Source organism: Dryobates pubescens, chromosome 1, assembly GCF_014839835.1.
Source record: "Dryobates pubescens isolate bDryPub1 chromosome 1, bDryPub1.pri, whole genome shotgun sequence".
Taxonomy (NCBI): Eukaryota; Metazoa; Chordata; class Aves; order Piciformes; family Picidae; genus Dryobates; species Dryobates pubescens.
The window spans coordinates 63840519-63859929 of record NC_071612.1 but is presented as its reverse complement, the minus strand read 5'-3'; the positions used below and the strand labels follow the sequence as shown (position 1 = coordinate 63859929).

Below are 19411 nucleotides of genomic sequence, written 5' to 3'. Positions count from 1 at the left end.
CTGTGGAGTTTTTGTCTTCTGACAGGAAATCGATGGCCAGGCACTGCTGCTGCTGACCCTGCCCACCGTTCAGGAGTGTATGGACTTGAAGCTTGGGCCAGCTATTAAACTTTGCCATCACATTGAGAGGGTCAAACTTGCCTTTTACCAGCAGTTTGCTAACTGAGGAGCAGCCAAGTTGATGTGGACCTTTGAAGCACAACTACAGAAACATGCTCCTTTCTCTCTAGCAAGAAAAGCCAAATAAAGTTAAACTGAGGCCCTGGTGACCTAAGAGCATCTGTCAGCCTCAGCTTTTCACTTTGACAAGAGGAAGACGACATCTGGAGCAAAATGCCAATGCAAACACAGGGGCTACTCTACCAGCTGCCAGCTTGGGAACACGACAGTCTCTTGCTCTATGGTTCCCTTTTTTTAATGTATTTTTTACTCATTACAGAAAAGTCTCCTCTGGTGGGAAATGACATTTCGCTAGTTCTGTTGGCACAGAACTTTAAAAGGAGAAACGGATCGTGTTTACGTTAGCATGTAGGCTGCCAGAAATAACCTTTCTCTGTTCCTGGTGATTCACAGAATCCCCTTCCCTCCCTGTGGATGAACACTTGCTCTTACCACAGCACTGGCTTTGGAATGTGCTTTTTGCACATTCGTGTGTTAATGTTGAGTTTTTTAATGAATTTGTTCATTGTTAGGACAACAATGTGGCCACAGGGTTCTGAATGTACAGTATAGCAAGAGTGTGGTTCCATTTGGAGTTTCCTTTGTTTGTTTTGGGTTTTGTTTCATTGCTGTTGGGGGTTTGGTTTTATTTGGTTTTACTACCTCTGTAGCCTGAATAATAGAAGTGATGAACTAAAAAGGGAGGGAACTACTCCTTCTGGACTAATCATCTGTCGCTGCCACTGCACAGCAGTCTCTCTTCTGTAGGCACATCAGGAGTACAAACCAGTATCAGCACACAGAGCTTCTCTTCCAAAGCTTTAGCTGGAACCTGTGTAGGCTTAACCTGGATGTCAGAAAACTTAATTATTTTGCACTTCTCTTACAGACAGGCTGTAGGAACAAAAGGAAGGAAAGAGGAAGTGGCTTTTCATTTTCTGTATTTTGGTTGTCAGATAATTTCTTTTTTTCTTTTTTTTTTTATTATTATTTGTGTGAAGTTGCTTCTTTTTTATTATAGCAAACAATAGGGCCATGTACACAGCCTGTCAGCAGGTTTTTGCTTCACTACCTGAACATCTTTTTAGCGAACACACTGAAGAAACTGCCATCAGTAGAGGACTGCAACTTAGTTGTGTCAGTGTTTGCACAGTGGAAACCATCTTATGAACATAACTCTGTATTTTTAACTATTTAGAGCTGCTCAAGGTCAAGATGGAAATGAGATTGGGTGGGATGGGAGTTGTGTGCTTTGGGTTTGGGGTTTCATCCGTTCCTGTGTTTTGATTTGGGGTTTGTTTGTTTTTATTAGAAGAAAGAAAAAAGGGACAGAGGGACATCTAGTTTCATCAGTAGGCCCACAGTAGGATTAACTGCTGATTTTAATTTTTCCAGGGTAATAAAACCCTATCAGCCACTTGCTTTACACTAGGTAACAGGGCTTACATTACTTTCCATTAAAGATGTGAGGAAACTTGCATCGAGCTCAAGACCGGCATCAAATAAGCATTAGGTTTCAGATGGCTTCCATTCATTTACTCTGCCTGTCTCAGAGAAGCCCAAGCAAGAAGTGGATGCTTGCATCCCTGGTAATTTCTTTCCTATTCAAGTACATTTTTGCAGAAAGCAACCTGCCCTGGCACACTGTGGTGTTGGAAATGGGAAGGGGCTCATTTCCAGCATTTTAGGTTTGCTGGTTTATGATAAACACTGGTTACTCTGGTTAGATGGATTGGTTCAAGCATCTCATAGGCTAATATGATCCATTATTCTGATGCTGTGAGCTGTAGGATTCAGTGAGGAGGTAGTTTCTAAACTGAGAGCTGAGTTTGCACAGGCTGTGTGTATATCTGCCACATAGGTGTTGAGGGGGAGCTGTCTCAAATGAAAACTGAAATAAGCAGAGCTGAAGAACTGGGGTTTTTTTCTTTTGCTCCTTCAAATAACTGCCTAGTCAAGGCAGAACTATTTACATAAGTGATAAAATCAGATTATTTTTTTTCTCTTTCAGAATCAAAATGGAAATGTCAGACAGACTGTTTACTATTTAAGTATTCTTGAGGGAGGGAGGACAGTGTGTAGCTAGGACAATTTTATTTTCTCCCAAGTTGTAAGCAGAGTCTGAAAACATAATTAAATTGAAATTAAAGTGCCCCTTCTTTTCTCACACCAGATACATGGCCAATAAATGGATGTTTTGGCTCTTTATACTGTGCTTAGGTAACCCAGCTGTACTCCATTCCCTCAGGACAAGCTCAGTGATAAGCCATTAGGCCTGAGAAAGAAGCAGTGGAAGAAACATTGCTGCTTTGTTGTCAGTTTCTTGTCTTGAGAAATTCAGCCAGCAGAGAACTTCTGCACTGGAAGATGATGCTTTTGAATCATATTTGTCATTCTTCAGGGTTTGCAGAAGTCTATTACACTGATGCCCAGCAGAATTGACCTGCAGAGCCAAGAAATGTTCCTTCCATCTTTCCCTGTGGACAGATAGGTGTCTTTCTGAGTAGTTGTCAGGAGAGAACAGAGCTTAAATGGTAATTTAGTGAACCTGTTAACATGGTGCCTAGGGTTTTAAATACAAATGTCATACTTGTTTTCCTCAGTAAATAAAGCAGTCAGCAGTTTGAGAGGTTAGTGGGATACTTACTGGTCACCTTTGGCATGTTTTATAGGCTGGATTTTTCTGCCTTGTTTTGGGAGGCACTGACAGTCTGGTCCCAATGGGATCTATTTTTGTTGAGATTTTCAAAAGAGATGTTTTCATTATTTGTGAAATGTTTTTATGCTGCACACGGGTACTGTACACTCTGTTTCCTGGGGAAAAAAATGCACTCTGTTTCATTGCTGGATTTAAAAGGGATAATTGGGGCTTTATCTTGATGGATGGTGTTTCTACTTGACTCTGTTTCAAGTTCCTCTTTCTCTGTGTGGCAGATGACACAGCTGCACTTAAGTTTCTTCATCCTATTCCAACACAGCTTGAAATCAGCTGTTCTAGTTGCTCTGTTTATTTAAAACTGGATTTTAGGTAGCTGATGGCTGAAACTTGGCTTTGGGTAGTACCAATGTTTCACCAGCAGTTATTGCTGGGACTGCAGTAGTTTAGGTTTCAGAGATCTGTGCTGTCCTCTATCACACCATTCACCATAAGATAAAACAAAGCTGGAGTTCAGGAGAAAGGCAGTGATGCCTTGCAAATGTCCTGAGTACAAGAAAATGAGCCCTCCACTGGGCCTCGTGTGCCGTTTTTGTGGACGTTGAAAGAAAATTACCCTTGGCTGGCCTTTTGAGGGTTTATATTCTTGCCTGTCTTACTTTCACATACATTGCACAGTCTTGGTTTTGCACATCATAGCTTTAGAAACCTGGCAGTGCCTCCATATGGCAATCATCCTGTGCTAAGCTTAGCCTTGTTAAGGCAGAAAGATTTTGTTGAGTTACTACAGCATGCCTTCTGCACCAACAAAAAGATTCCATAATAGAGAAGTATCTCGCCTCCAAAAATGCCATGGGAGGTTGATGTGGTAGAGTTGTGCCCCAAAGTATGAGCAGCTTGCAGTCCATCCTAAACTGAAAGCAATCCTTCCACAAGAGGAGAGGTACAGCACTGATCTGGTGAATGAAGGCTACTTGTTTCTTTTGCTGAATGTTTCTGAAAGTTGCTCTTTGAGGGATGAAATAAAAGGCAGAATTACTTGTGTATTCTGTAGAACTCCAGGAGTGTTTGCAGTATCTCCTGGGATTAATGGAAACAGACATGCAGAGTTTGGAAGTGGTTGTTGAGATTACTTTCTCCTCACAACTTTCAGCAGTATTTTGTTGTTGCTTTAGGATTTGCTAGTGTTTGTTCTTGATTCAAATGATGCTTTAAAGGAGGGAAGGAGTATTTAGCTGCTAGGTCCACAGAAGTGTAAATATATTTACAGTTGATTGGACTGAGCACTCCACTCTTCTGTGTAAAGTAGAAAGACTTGATACGTTATTAGCAAAGGCAAAGTGGCTTGTGAGATTTTTGAATGTAACAGAATAGGCTTCAAAATGACAAAGCTCAAATTGGAGACTGGATACCTTTGGACCAAATCTGTTGTTAGAGGAGAATATACTTGTATGAAGTAGCCTTACCAGAAAGCCAAAAATATGATCCTATACAAAGCTACTCTTTAAACAGTCCTGTCACATAGTGGCAAACTGGTTACTGCCTACTGTGAGCTCAAATTACCTAAAAGGAACTAAGCACAAAGACTTAGGCTCTGTCAGGAGACTTCAGATGTTTGCTGAAGGCTCTACTTTAAAGGGATTGTGTGCTGAACCCCTATTTCAGAGTGCTGCCAACCTTCCCCAAGTACACATGTAGCCTTGTTTTCAAAGGCAGCCTTTTGGGCGAAGGATAAGAATGGGTCTTTGGAACACCAGATACAACAAGCCTCTTTTATTGGTATGTGTTTTTTCTGATATTTAAAAAAAAAAAAAAAAGTTATAATAATCTGTATTGCAAAAATGAGTTAAGGTTAGTGACACTTTTTGTCGCCATGGTAATTTCTAGCTTCCTCAATATCACAGCTGTTGTTCAGAAACACACCAGACACATCAGCGGACTTTCTGATGAGAAGACAAAGTTACTCTGTTAAGGTGCAAAGCCAGCAGTGTTTGGCTCAGCTTTAAGCCATGGGAGCGAGCAGGTCTTGCACTGACAAAGTTCAGAGGCAGTAGGTCTGGCTGACTTAGCACAAACACGGGCACAGAGCCTGTGGGAGTCCTCTAGCCTTGCACAGTTGAAGAGGAACAGGCCTTCTGCTCAAGACGTGGGGACAGCTCGCTCAAGTTGCATGAATGAAGTCCGGGCACAAATGAATTCTTGCCAACTCTGGAAGTTGTTGAGCACCAGTTTCCAAGAAACCTCGTGGGGGAAAAAAACCAACCACAAAACAAAACAACAACCTGGAGGTGTCATGTTTCTCCTCTTCTCTTATTTCCTTTTTTTTTTTTTTTTTCATTATTATTTCTATTTGAAATAAATTTGAAATAATATTTGTAGACAATCAGAGGTCTTCTAGGAGACTCTACCCTGAAGGGTGCCTGCTCACCACCTATGGGCCTCTTTCTTATACTAACTCATTGGAACTGATGCACTTTTCCTGTATTTTGCCTTTTTTAATTAGCTGCTTGTTCTTAAACCAAGATTTAAATGCATATTGTGTTGTGTTCCTTCTGCTTGTTGTTTTACCTTCCTTTAGCTTTTAAATATATATATATATATATATATGCAGTGAGACTGAAGTACTACATGGAAGAGAAACATGCACAAGAAAATATGCCTATTAAGTCCCACCATTGTTTGAGCAGGTGTAACAATTTAATCAGAGGATTTTTTAAAAACTATTTTGGATGGATATTTTGCTTGTTTTGTCTGTAAATAGTGTACATAAGTTTGTGGTATATGACAGTTTTAAGTGGTTGTAAGAAAATTAAAAACAAAAAAAATGATACTTAAACTGTTACTGATGGCTTTGGTCTTACTGTAAGGATGAATACTGCTGCTTACCATGAGCAGTTCTCCATCTTACAAAAGTGTTGGGAAGGCTGCATAATGTGTTCCATTGCTTGCACAGACCATGTACATACTGCTTGCATGGGCTTCATGGTAAAGCTTGACTGGGTTGGATACAGTTAGTTCCCCCAAAAGCAGAGCTCCCGTTTATCTAAAGCCTTCTTCTGTGGTAACGGTTTTGTCTCGCATAATGCCCAGAGCTAACATAGAGGAGCTGAGGACAAAAGCTGCAATCCAAGTAACTTTGGTTTGTTGCTTTCTTTGAACACAAGAAAGCAAACCTTGCAGGTGCTGCTGCTGCTCCTCCGACACAGTTTTGTAAAGGTTTACACTGCCCCATCAAGTTGAGATGTTAAAGAGATCTGGCTTCAGTTTCTTTGAATAACATCTTGGTCCACAGGATGTTTCAGAAATAGGTCAGCCTTGCAAAGTTCTTGTTTCCTTACTTGGCATTCCAACAGATTGCACTTGTGTGTTCCTCAGCACTTGTTTCTTGGCTGCACTTCAGTTGTCTCAAACTGATTTTATACTGAGTACAGAATATGCATAGGAGTGGGATGAAACTGATTTGCTTAACACTGCCTTTAAATATCTATCAATATGTAGAATATAAGGTAAATCTTTTACTTGCTGTCAGAACTGTCTGCTTTAGAGAAACCTGAAGGGTTGTGAATAGCGTATAGCAGGAGGCTGTGTCTTGTCTGCCACGGGTTTCAGAAGGAATCATGTGGAGCTGAAAACCCTTGAAGGGGTATTTTTGGGGAATGATCTATTTTAAAGACTAGAATATAGAGTAACATGAATTACCAGCTCTGCAAGGTATGTTGCCAGATACATGTCTGAAACACAAAATTTTATGTGCAAAAAGCATTGGGTGAATCTTTAACCAATTTAAGTGTTCAGGTTAGGTATGTGTGAAAGTCTCATCCTCAGAAGCCCTTGAGAAAGCTTAAAACCTACTTCTGGGGCACAAATAAATAGGTCAAGTGCACATCTGCAGTGCTTGATAGTGGTGATGCCTGTGTGCAAGAGAGAGAACAAACAGCCTACTTTGGCCCTTGCCTTTTCTTTTAGATTCTATTTGCATTCCTAAACAGTTTTGCCTTTGATGCAGCTCAAAGCAGAGGAGCATCGACTTGGGGTGCAGAGGCACCGAGCAGTGCACGTTGGCTGTGTGCTCAGTCAAAGAATTGAGAGCATTTCTTTTGCTAGCTGCAACTTCCAGACATTTATGGCACAGCCTAAATATCAGAGAAATCAGTGCTGTGTGCCAGCACTGTTCAGCATCGCCTGCCAGGAAGGACAGTCACGTAGGTGGGTTTATAAGATAGATGCAACAAATCTCATTATTTGAATAACTATTGCTTCACGTGCTCTGCTTAGTTTTCTGACAGACTTATTGTAGTTTCTGGGTCATGATTAACAAAACAGACTGGAATTTTAATTAATCAAAAAAAGAGTGTAAGATGAAACTCCAGTGTGCTGTGACCTGGGCTGATAGTGCACTAAAATTAAGAACCTGGACTTGAGTGCACTTGTGCCTTGTGCTGTAAAGCAAAGAGTATGGCAGATTGGAGTGGGTCAGACTCACTGCTCAACAAGTACATTTCCTGAATTAATGTGCTGATTGGAGCCATTGTGCCCTTGGTTGCCTTTTAAAAGAGCATTTTTGTTAAAGAATCCAGTTTGGTTTGGGGGTTTGTATGTTTGTTTGGTTTGGTTTGTTGTTTGGGGGTTTTTTTTGTTTGGGTTTTGTTGGGTTTTTTTCCTTTCCAGTTCGGTGTCAAACTCGCCTGACCTGTGGATGTGAGCTGTAGTTGTCTGGAGCGGGCGGCTGCGGTTCTGGCGCAGGCTTCAGGCTCTTAGAACCCCGTCTGGGTGCTGGAGCCAGATGGTGTTTGTGGCTGCTGGGAGTGTTGACCTCTGGTGAGTGGAGTTGTCTGGCGGACTGCCGGCCCTTCTCCAACAGCAACGAGAATGCTTGGAGGTGGGGATGAGGCCGAGGCCAGTATTCTGAATGGAGCCCGCTACAGCTCTTCTGCGTCCTCCCCGTCCGCCCCTGTCGTTCCCTTTTCCCTTCTCCCGCAGAGGTGCCCGCGGAAAAGGACCTCTCTTCCGACGACTTTGCCAACCGGTGTGTTTGGCTTGGGGCCTGTGTTGGTTTCCCCTAGAAGGGCAGAGTCCGGACAGCTCCTGTCCTTCCCCAAGTGGTACCAGCCTCCTCTCCCTCGTCCCGCTACCGCTCCTCCGACGCCGACAGAAGCGGCCGCGATGAGGAGTAGGGGGCGGAGCGCGGGGCTCCGCCGGGCCGCGTCTCGACCAATGGGGGAGCGGCGCCGCCTGTGACGCGACGGGGCGGGCGGCGGGGCACAGGAAGCGGGGCGGGGGCCGGGGCCGCGGCCTCGCTCGCCGGTCACGACGTCGCCGCTGCCGCCGCCATGCACCGCTGAGGCGGGCGCTGGCCGGGCCTCGTCATGGGGGCACCGCCGCCTAACGGCAGCCTCGGCCTCACCGACAGCCCTCCGCGGCCAGGCGGGGGAGCGGCGGCGGGGCCGGGAGACCGTGGCTGCGAGAATGGGGCTCTTATGGACAGCTTCGGCATCTTCCTGCAGGGGCTCCTGGGCGTCGTGGCCTTCAGCACCCTCATGCGTGAGTGGCGGCGGGGGCGGGCCGCGGCCTCCGGGCCTCGCCGGCTTGGTGCGGCCTGGCAGCGCCGGGCGGTGAGCGGGCGGGGGTGTGCCGCGGCCGGGACGGGCCCTTTCGTCCCGGGCTCGGTTAATGGTGCCGCGACCTCGCTGCGCTGTCCCCTGGCCGTCCCGGGGTCTGTGTCGTGCTGTCCGGGATTTCGGTCGGGCCGGGCCCTGGAGGGCCGCGGCGGCCTCGGGGAAGTGTTGTGCCAGGTGAGCTGGAGCGGAGCTGTGAGGTGAGGCTGCGGGGCACGGCTCGGGCAGCCCAGGGAGACCTGTCCGCTGTTCCCTGCTTGCCTGGCAGGGTCTGTGCCCCAGCAGGGCTAGCGAGTGGATTAGCGCAGCGCTGCCGTGCTGCCTGAGGGAACGGCTGACGGGTTTCGGAGGCAGGTGTTCAGGACAGATAGCTTTGCTTCTGACAGGCTGCATTTCAAGTACTTCAAGAAAATGCCCTTTCTGAAATTTGTTCTGCTAATATTTGCACCTGCGCTGATTACGGTGTTTGGCTTCGGGGGTAGGTGTGTATTCGGCTTTGTGTAGGAGCGGCGAGATGTGGTGTGTGCGAAATCACTGGATTTAGCTAAGTTCTATCAACTTTGCTGTACCGTGTCATGTCACCAACGGCAAAGTAAGAGACACTTATTTAAATCACACCGTGCTGTGCTGCGCTTGCTTAGAGTGTGTGCTGCCGGTGAGCTCATGTGGCTGGTTTCAGCAGCTCAGCTGATGAGCAGTAACTTGTTACGTTACTCGTTGGAGTTTGGTAGGAAGGTGAGAAAGGCTGAAGGCTGCAGCGACTCTGACGTTGCCGTGCTCCGAGGGAGTAAGAATATGGAACAGTACTAGCAGATTTATTTTTTTTCCCCTCTATCCCATACAGTGTAGTTAGTGTTGTTTCAGCTGAGTGAAAAACAAGCCCAGTGTTTGACTATGAAGTTGCTGTTAACAAAATGTGGGGGAGTGAAAAGGGAACGTTAACTACAAGTGTTTTGCAGCTTGATCTAAATATTAAGGTCCTGTTTACATTAGAATTGAACTGGTGACTTACTGTACTCGTGTCATACACGTGGTTAAGTTGACAATTTTCTAACACTCAGTATTTGCATGCTTCAGTGCTCCAGTGACATTAACAATTGCATTGCTCTTATAAAAGCTATGCACATAGCAGTCATCATTATCTTACTGCATCACAACACTAGTCACTGGTGTCACATGTGGTCAATCAGAGCATCCTTGTAATTAGGAGTTTTAGCAGTTTCCAAGCAAAAGTACTCTTAATTTCAAAGCCAACAATGTGTACGCATCATTAGCAGATAAAAATAGATAATTCCCATGGATTGTGCGTCAAAAGATGAAGAGCTGCAGGTTTGACTTGCTAGGATAGTGTCTTTTCTCTGGAAATGGTATCACTTTATGCATTTTATAGTAGCACTGGAATACTCAGTGAAGTCAAGAAAAAGTAAACACAAAAAGTATGTACTAGGCCAATGAAAGCCTGGTTGTTAGCTGCGTTCCCAAACTGCAGGCTGGATAGATATTTTTAAACCATGAGCTATTAGAAAGAAATTATCAATGAAGTGCTTTCAGTTATGGAAGAAGGGAATGAAAGGAAGGCAGCCAGTCCTCACAGTGGTACTGGTGTGAAAAGGAATCTGTTTCCAGAGGAGATTGGCGGGGGGGGGGGGGGGGGGGGGAATGTTGCAACTTCTTACACCTGCTAGTGCTTATGTTTAAAAAAGGGAAGGGTAGGCATGTTTGTCCCAGTTTTGACAGCCACATTCTCTTCCACTTTACTTTGGGCCTCTCCCCCTGCAGGAGAACCTGACCAGGCCGTATGGACCAGTGACACTGGTAAAAGAGCAGTTGTCTTGCTTCATGCTGCCTTATGCTAGAAAGGATGATAGGGTTCTGCTGCTACTTTAGCTGTGTGTTTTTGTCCTTTTGATACCATATGCAAATATCTGGTATGTTGCCTCCACAAGTAGGACTTTGTAGTCCACGTCACAGATCGGATGTGACAGAGAAGCAGGAACTTGTGACTGAAAAGAGGAAGGAGAGCATGACCTCTCCTCAGGAGTCACCTCTGCACAACTTCTGGAGCTGGACCACAAAGGCAGTACAGCCAGAAAAATAGAGGGAGATGAGGTCATTTTGAAGCCGGTGTATTTCCTTGCTCTGGTCCTGCAGCAGTGTGGCGCATTAGGGAATACTGTTGAGGGAGAACCTGGCACAGCTGTGAAGTCAGGTGTGGGCCTCCCTTTGGAACAGCCTTAATTCTCTCTGGACAGGGCCACTTCTCCAGCTGTCCTCCGTTAAAAGCCAGAGGACTGAAGACACATGACTGGCTGATATTTACATTTAGCTTACAAGCCATTTGTCTTTTGGTTATTTTGGTATTTTTCTTAAAACCCTAGAAGGAGTTGTTTTAATACTTTGGCTGTGCTTAATGGTGCAGAACCACTTTTTCATCAGAGAAAGAAAGTAACAGCAACAGAGATAGATTGTACAATTGGTCTTTATGTACAGAGGCTGTTTTCCTTTGAAAAATACTTGATTTGACATGTAAAGAGTAAGAGTTTTTGGTAAGTAGCTAAATCAAAGACTGACCCAGACTTGCCCTTTTCTAGATAAATCTTACAGTGCTTGTGTTCAGTGGAACAAAGAATTTTTTTCTGATCATAGTAACTAACTGCAAAAAGAGGGAGACCTTGCTGTGCCTCATTAGTAGATGTTCGTCTACAAATGACTGAAAGAGTATTGTTAAAGCAAAATTGTTTAAGATCTGGCAGTGCCGTTTGCTGCCCTTGTGTGTGCAGCTATCAAATTGCTGTAAAGTTACGTTATTGACTGACCTGCTAATGACATCGCTTGAACTTCATCTTTTAAGTGCTAAAATGTGGTTAAATGTCAGGTTTGTAATTTGTTGAAGATGTGGTGACTCTCCAGCAGAGAGTCTCCAATTCCTGCAACTGTTTTCTAATACTTCAAATATTTTCTAATATCTTCCTGCACTTCAAAGAGAGAGTTCCACCCCCCCTCCCCAGGCACATTTCCAGTCTACTTTTTTTGGCTCTTCTAAATTTACACAACCAAGAACTGACAGAGAATTTCTCACTTGGAGCTGACCAAATGACCATTTGAAATGAAATCTGAAGTTTTGTTTTCTTCGCAGCTCACGCCCTTTGTTCTGCTGCACAGGGAATGAAGATTGGTTTAACTTCCTGTCTTATCTCTCAGTAGTCTTTTAAAGAAGTGATTTTGTTCCACTATCTTCAGATTCACAGTATCACAGTATAACTAAGGTTGGAAGAGACCCCAAGGATCATCAAGTCCAACCTGTCCCAACAGACCTCACAACTAGACCATGGCACCAAGTGCCACGGCGACTCCACCACCTCCCTGGGCAGCCCATTCCAATGACGAATGACTCGCTCAGTGAAGAACTTTTTCCTCACCTCGAGTCTAAACCTCCCCTGGCACAGCTTGAGACTGTGTCCCCTTGTTCTGGTGCTGGTTGCCTGGGAGAAGAGACCAACCCCTTCCTGTCTACAACCACCTTTCAGGTAGTTGTAGAGGGCAATGAGGTCACCCCTGATCCTTCTCTTCTCCAGGCTAAACAACCCCAGCTCCCTCAGCCTCTCCTCATAGGACTTTTTCAAATATAAAACCAGTTGTAACCCCCTAATCTTTTTCTCATAGAAGATAGTTTTGATAGTTATCATCTACCCTGGGCTTATGCAGGAGACTCCCTGACCCCATTGACCAAAGAGCAGAGTTTGCATTTGCACTGGCTTTTATTACCTTAAGTTGTTCAAGGCCCTCCAGATTCTGTCTTCCTGCTCTTTCTGTAAAGTGTTGCCACAGGTTAGAGCAGTTAGGTTCTCTTCTGTTGTCTGAATCAGTAGTGAATGTACCTAGTGCTATGGGAGCCCACCAGTGTGCTGTCTTTAATCACTGAATTAATCTCTACTGCTCTGAATTCAGCTCTGTACTACCAGAGGCACATTGAAACAGTTTCACCCAGGCACTGAAGATGTTCTAGTACATCAAAAGTCCTACAGACAGTGGGCTAGATGACTTCTGTTGCTTTTCTGCTAACCACAGGCTCTAACCCACTATCAAAGGGAGTTAACTGATTATAGTCTACCTCTTTTGCGAAAGTCTGCTTGGACTGGCAGCCCCATTGGATTCTGAATGCTAATTCTCAAGTCTGTTAGCCTGCTCTTCTTGAAGTCTGTTGTTTAATTTTGCTCTTGTTCTCTCTGCTTGAGTACACATTATTTTCCACCCTAGTTTATTTAAGCTAAGCCACTTCATAACAGGAAGTCTTAGTGGGTTTCCCTTCATGGAAAAGATGTGTGTTTATGCTTCAGGTCAGTAAGCCAAAAGTAATATTTATTTTTTTCAAATGTTGCCATTCTAATACTTGTATCTTATTTCATGGGAATCTTGATTTTAAATTGATGGGTTTGCTGCTTAGATGTCTGTGGTTGTGGGTTTTTTTGTCAATGCAGTAGTAATGGTTTTTGTTACTGATTCCACAAAACGGGTTTGAAATATTTTTTTGGTGTGTGTGCAGTGTGATGTGTGTTGTCAGTAATCCCAAGCACCTGCTGAGCATTTTCTGGTTAGGCTGTTATTGGTAATGAATGGTTAGAGTGGTGGTATTTCCACATCTACAATGCAGACATAGTTGTAAAATTTAGGAAAGATGTTGAGTTGCTGGAAGGTGTCCAGAGAAGGGCAACAAAGCTGGGGAGGGGTTTGGAGCACAGCCCTGTGAGGAGAGGCTGAGGGAGCTGGGGTTGCTTAGCCTGGAGAAGAGGAGGCTCAGGGGAGACCACCTTGCTCTCTCCAACTTCCTGAAGGGAGGTTGTAGCCAGGTGGGGATTGGTCTCTTCTCCCAGGCAACCAGCACCAGAACAAGAGGACACAGTCTCAAGCTGCACCAGGGGAGGTTTAGGCTGGGTGTTAGGAAGAAGCTCTTCACAGGAGTGATTGGCCATTGGAATGGGCTGCCCAGGGAAGTGGTGGAATCACCATCACTGGAGGTGTTTAGGAAGAGACTGGATGGGGTGCTTGGTGCCATGGTTTAGTTGATTAGATGGTGTTGGATGATAGGTTGGACTCTATGATCTCAAAGGTCTCTTCCAACCTGGTTAATTCTATTTTAATACAATTTGTATTAGCCAAACCTATGGAAAAATGGGGGGAAAACCAATTGCCAATCCCTTTATCCTGCCTGACACAAACTCTTAAAAGTGTTTTACATTGAATATGTAGTTTATTTACTAAGCTTGCTTGTCAGGAGACTGATACCTTATCAGAGCATGGCTATGTTTGGTTTGGGATACTGAGGAACAGCTAAGAAATTATATGCGAGTTGTGTTGCTGAGTTATTGAAATAGAAGAGTCATTTGATCCCCTGCAGGTGGAAGGTTCATGCCTGTCTGGAAAATACACACGTGTATGTGGGAGACACATATGTGTGTGTGTATGTATGTGGGACTATTACTGTTTTATGGCATTATTGCAGTATGTGTCTGTACTCACACAGGATAAAAGCTTCTCTGCTAGCAAAAGTGAAATTAGTAGGGTGCAGCTGCAGCAGGTGAGTAGGCAGGCTTAAAAAAAATAATACAGCCTCTTTTATAAGAATTGTTTCTAGTTTTTAAGGTCCTCTCTTTGTTGAACAGTATTGTAAAGGAAGTACCTAAAAAATGGCAGACTTAATTTGCTTCATAGCAAGATTTACCCACCTGATAAGCCATGCAAGGAAAATGAATGTTTCTTTGTATAATAAGCTATCACAGCAGGTAGTTTTGTAGAAAACCAAAGGTTTAGGAAAAACAGGCTTTTCAGAGGAACAGTTTCATATTTATGTCAAGGTAAGGTAGCTTTATTATGGGGGATAATGTTCTTCAGAGCTGGAACTTGAAGAAATTAAGTCAAAAAACCAAACCCAACACAACACTGGAAAAAAGCAAGCAAGCTTAAGGAAAGCTGTTAGATACATAAGGACTAAAGCATATGATTTTCAGTTGTTTTCCATAGCAATTTTCTTTCTGCTTGAGTGGATTTAAAAGATGAGAAAATGGCAGGGAGTTGACTTTGATATCCCATAACACCAGCAGTGAAATGCAGGCTTCTGAATAACAATAACAGGTTTATTCTACACAGCAGCTCCCTAAGGTGTAGCACAGTGTCCTGTTGGCAAGCTGGTGTTCTATTAGTAAGTACATTATTTTAAAAGAGTTGATGTTATCCCAACTTGATAGTATCCCATTCTTGAATGACACAAGTACATGGTGATGTGAATTACTGAGATCCACCTCAGAAGCATCCCTTGTGTGAACTGATTTCACAGCCTGTTTGGTACAGAAGTGTCAAGCAGCACATTTCAGCAGTATGAAAATACAAAGTGTCGTACTTGCACTGTGGACCATGCTTTATTGTGTTAGAATATAATACAATTAACCAGCTTGGAAAAGACCTTTGAGATCAAGGGTTTCCTAGAACCTTTCAAGTACAGGTTCCTGGTGAGTTGCTAGATAGAAGCAGAACTTGTATTCCATGTAGAATTTGCATTCCAGTGTGTGTTTGGGGTTACCTAGCATTGGGATAGGTAAAGAACTTTAGGAACCACTTTCAGGTATCACAGCAGTGGGAATTGAACCCCATTTAGGGTGAAGGAGGACGAGTAAGATACGCTGTTGAACCCAATAGAAAGCAAGATTCGGGTAGAGTAATTTCTACAAAAGGAGGAGGTGGAAAAAAAAACCAGCTCCAGACTGTGGAAGCAGCCGGAGTTGTTCATCGGCAGGCAGGCATGCGGGCGGCTGGGCTGCGCCCGAGCCCCCGGGGAGGACCCTGGACAGCTCCGCCGGGAGCCTGGGGCGGGCGGAGCTGGAGTCTGGCCTCCGCCAGCCTCCCGTGCCCGGGGAGCTGCCCCGGAGTACGGAGTTGGGCTTTGGGTCAGTGCTGCATGTGTACAGCAAATAACATTGGTACTTGACAGCCAGACTGTAGATTTGGCTGGCAGAATAGGGTAATGCAATTCCCTTTCATCTGGCTGGAGTCATGGTAGTAGAAAAAAAGGTGTTTTGTCCTTGTGCTCCTTTGGGGCCAATCCATGGTAATTGATAATGATCAGATATCTTAGTGGAGTATGCTAGAGAACAGCCTTTATTCTGCAGGTTAAGTGTCTGCTTGTGGCTGCAGGACTTGGGAAAGCCCTGTGAGGGCACTTCGGTCACAGCCAAGTAAATTATGCCTTATAATGATCGTGTTTTGTTATCCCCAGATGGTGAGATATCACTTGCATCTATGTTACATTGCTGCTGCTTGCTTGTTTTAAATAAATCATCAGTCCTTTCAGTGTCTCTGTGACATACTTATCTGTGCTTGAGACAAAAATGAGAGATACATTACAAGCCACAGCAGGAAAAAAACCCAAATCACGTGTGTCAAGTAGCAAAGTAAATTGCTTTTTTATACCATGCTAATATTGTAGTACTTTTTAATATATGAAATATCTAGTTGGGGTAAACTCTGTCCATTGCAAGGTCTCCAGGAAAAAAAGGAGGAAAAAAATCTTGCTTTTGTACAGCATGAAACTTGTCAGCAAGTAATAACAGTGTTTGGAACTGCTCAGCTGATCCTTTGAGTGAGGCAAATAACCCGAGATAAATTTAGGGCTAACAGTTTTGGAGTTGTATTCTATTTTGAAAACAAAAGACCAAACTTATTTTGTAGCATAGTTAGGTGTGTGTCTTTGCACTTACTGACAATAGGACAAACGTTTTCATGATGTTTAGTTCTGCTTCAACTGTGCTTCCTTTGGTGTTTTTTTATTAAAACTGCTTGCAAGATGTCTAATTCTTTGTTGTATATGGCTTATAATAGCATGTTATTTGGTACCTTGATGTCCTGGTTGTGTCAGGTCATGAATATTTTAGTGTCACTAAATGGAATAGAATTAGAATAGAATTAACCAGGTTGGAAGAGAACTTCGAGATCAAGTCCAACCTATCATCCAACACCATCTAATCAACTAAACCATGGCACCAAGCACCCCATCCGGTCTCTTCCTAAACACCTTCAGTGATGGGGACTCCACCACCTCCCTGGGCAGCCCATTCCAATGGCCAATCACTCTTTCTGTGAAGAATTTCTTCCAACATCCAGCCTAAACCTCCCCTGGTGCAGCTTGTCCTCTTGCTCTGGTGCTGGTTGCCTGGGAGAAGAGACCACCCCCCACCTGGCTACAACCTACCTTCAGGGAGTTGGAGAGAGCAAGGAGGTCTCCTCCGAGCCTCCTCTTCTCCAGGCTAAGCAACCCCAGCTCCCTCATGCAGCAACTATTCTCAATGTGTCATGCCAGTAAAAGTGAAGGCAAAAAAACCAACAAGGATACTAATTTAGGCAAATCCTCTACAAGTGAGTTGCACTTTTCATTAACAGTTGTCTGATCCCTTTCTTTGGCTCGGAACGTGTTACATTTTCTTATTACTCAGCTGATTGTTGGCTGTAATGGTTCTCCAGATAATCAGATTGTTCTAAGTGTAATTACCCACGTCATTCACATTAGGAGATGTTTAGGAAACAGGATAAGTTATGCTGACATTTGTAAACTATTAAAATGATAAATTATCCAGTATGCTGAAGCTGTGTTTAATTAGAAGTAACTTCTGGACTGTTAGCCAGACTGTTGTTAGACTGTAAACTGCAAAATGAATGTGTTCTTGACTAGTGTTTTATAATTAAATTTGTAAGGAGCTGATTTGTTCAAACACACAGTGTGCATCTTTGCAATTCTGCAGCGATATTAACTTCATGGTTAATGAAGTTTGCATTCTTAAACTGATATTTAGCAAGCTCTTATCTGTGTGGATTTTGTTGATGAAATGAAAACTCAGGTCTGCTCTCTCCTGCCTGTTGAGAGAGTTGGGGCTATTCAGTCTGGAGGGGAGAGGGCTTTGAGGAGACCTTATTGTGGCCTTCCAGTATCTGAAGGGGGCCTAGAGGAAAGCTGGTGAGGGACTTTTTAGGATGTCAGGTAATGGTAGAACTAGGGGGAATGGAGCAAAAGTAGAAGTTGCAGATTCAGATTGGATGTCAGGAAGAAGTTCTTCACCATGAGGGTGGTGAGACACTGGAACAGGTTACCCAGGGAGGTGGTAGAAGCCTCATCCTTGGAAGTTTTTAAGGCCAGGCTGGATGTGGCTCTGAGCAGCCTGATGTAGTGTGAGCTGTCCCCGCCCATGGCAGGGGCGTTGGAACTAGATGACCCTCGATGTCTCTTTCAACCCTGACAGTTCTATGATTCTATGAAATGTTTTGCATTCTCACAGGTTTCTTGATCACAGCAAAATGTATTCTCTGTAAAGCTGAGTATGTTAAATCCCACTGGCAGACTAGATTTAAGTTTTGAGCTTGCATGAGGCTGCCTTTGCATGAGGAGGTGTGGAATAGGGATGAGGTTTTAGGGTTTGATCAAGAGTAATTAAACTTGTTTGCACTGTTGCTCAAGGTACTGAAGAGCAGGTTTTCTACCACTGACTGAATCACACATTGTTGTCATAAGCTTGTACACATACTGTCATATGTAATGAATGTTGAGGCTGCAAACATGCTAAAATGGATTCACAGTTGAAATGCCTTCTTAGCTCAAGTACGTGATTCAGATTCATCACTTCAGGTGTAACATAGCTCACAGATGCTTGCAGGACTTGGGAAGCAGCTGCCTATAAGCTGCAAGGTGCTCAGGGCAGGGAGATTGATAAATTTATTTGTATACTTCTGTTTGAGAGGACTCTCCACTGTTGTGCTCACTGACACTATTGAAAGAGGTGGAAGTAGCTAGAAATTGTTGGTGAGAGGAGAACTGGAGAAAGGAGCTCTTGTTTTAGAGTTTCAGGTGTAGCAGTAAGTTTTATAGGACAGGCATCAGTTTGGTAGAAATTTTTGTTCTGGGCTTGAATGCTCAGAACTTGGCCAAATACTGTTTTACAAGGTTCCTCTTACCAATCTTGGACAGGCTAGGAAGTCATCTTAAGTGAGCACTTAGAGGAACAACCATCTCTTGCTTTTAGTTGTTCCATTCATTTTTTTTCCATTTGCCAAAAATACAGAGTTTGTTTTTGGTTTTTTTTTTCCCACAGAACAAAATTCACTTTAAAGCCACAGACAACTATTCATAACTAACAACATACATCCTCTGGCTCTAATAATTTTTGCAGATAATATACTCTAAGATTTTAACAGCATTGTACAATAACTGCTCTTAGGTGTGCAGGGAAACCTACTAAGCAAAATTTTGCAGTGTGCCTTTTTTGTTTTGAAGCTTATGGTGTGACTGGCAGTGTATCCTACTTTGTATGCCATGGGGTTTAGTGCTTTCTTAGCAAGGTAATATTAGAGGATTGAATAGATGTCTAAAGAGCTTTAGAATTGAGCAAGGGGAAGAGCTAACTCTCCATCTGATCTTGAAAACTTGAGCTTGCTTATGGCTGTATGTTTTTAGTGCTGGCATTTAGTGTCCAGAGAAGGGCAACAAAGCTGGGGAGGGGTTTGGAGCACAGCCCTGTGAGGAGAGGCTGAGGGAGCTGGGCTTGCTTAGCCTGGAGAAGAGGAGGCTCAGGGGTGACCTCATTGCTCTCTACAACTCCCTGAAGGGAGGTTGTGGCCAGGAGGGAGTTGGTCTCTTCTCCCAGGCAACCAGCACCAGAACAAGAGGACACAGTCTCAAGCTGCACCAGGGGAGGTTTAGACTGACTGTTGGGAAGAAATTCTTCACAGAGAGAGTGATTGGCCATTGGAATGGGCTGCCCAGGGAGGTGGTGGAGTCACCACCACTGGAGGTGTTTAGGAGGAGACTTGATAGGGTGCTTGGTTGCATGGTTTAGTTGATTTGGTGGTGGTGGTGGATGATGGGTTGGACTCAATCTTGAAGGTCTTTTCCAACCTGGTTTATTCTATTCTATTAGGTTTGGTCTTGTGAAGCTTTTATGAAACT

At 43.9% G+C, this 19411-nt stretch overlaps 2 protein-coding genes across 2 annotated transcripts in view; both read left to right on the top strand.

Annotated features, from left to right (window-relative positions):
- SFMBT1 (Scm like with four mbt domains 1) overlaps window positions 1–4622 on the top strand; it is a 79927-nt gene extending 75305 nt beyond the window's left edge. The window contains exon 21 of the mRNA XM_054167344.1: window positions 26–4622. Coding sequence (XP_054023319.1) covers window positions 26–166 — 141 coding nt within the window. The 3' untranslated portion in view covers window positions 167–4622. The remainder of the gene's footprint in view (window positions 1–25) is intronic.
- Window positions 4623–8103: 3481 nt separating this feature from the next.
- LOC104300419 (musculoskeletal embryonic nuclear protein 1) overlaps window positions 8104–19411 on the top strand; it is a 48755-nt gene continuing 37447 nt past the window's right edge. Inside the window, exon 1 of the mRNA XM_054167338.1 lies at window positions 8104–8356. Within this exon, the coding sequence (XP_054023313.1) occupies window positions 8182–8356 (175 nt within the window). The 5' untranslated portion in view covers window positions 8104–8181. The remainder of the gene's footprint in view (window positions 8357–19411) is intronic.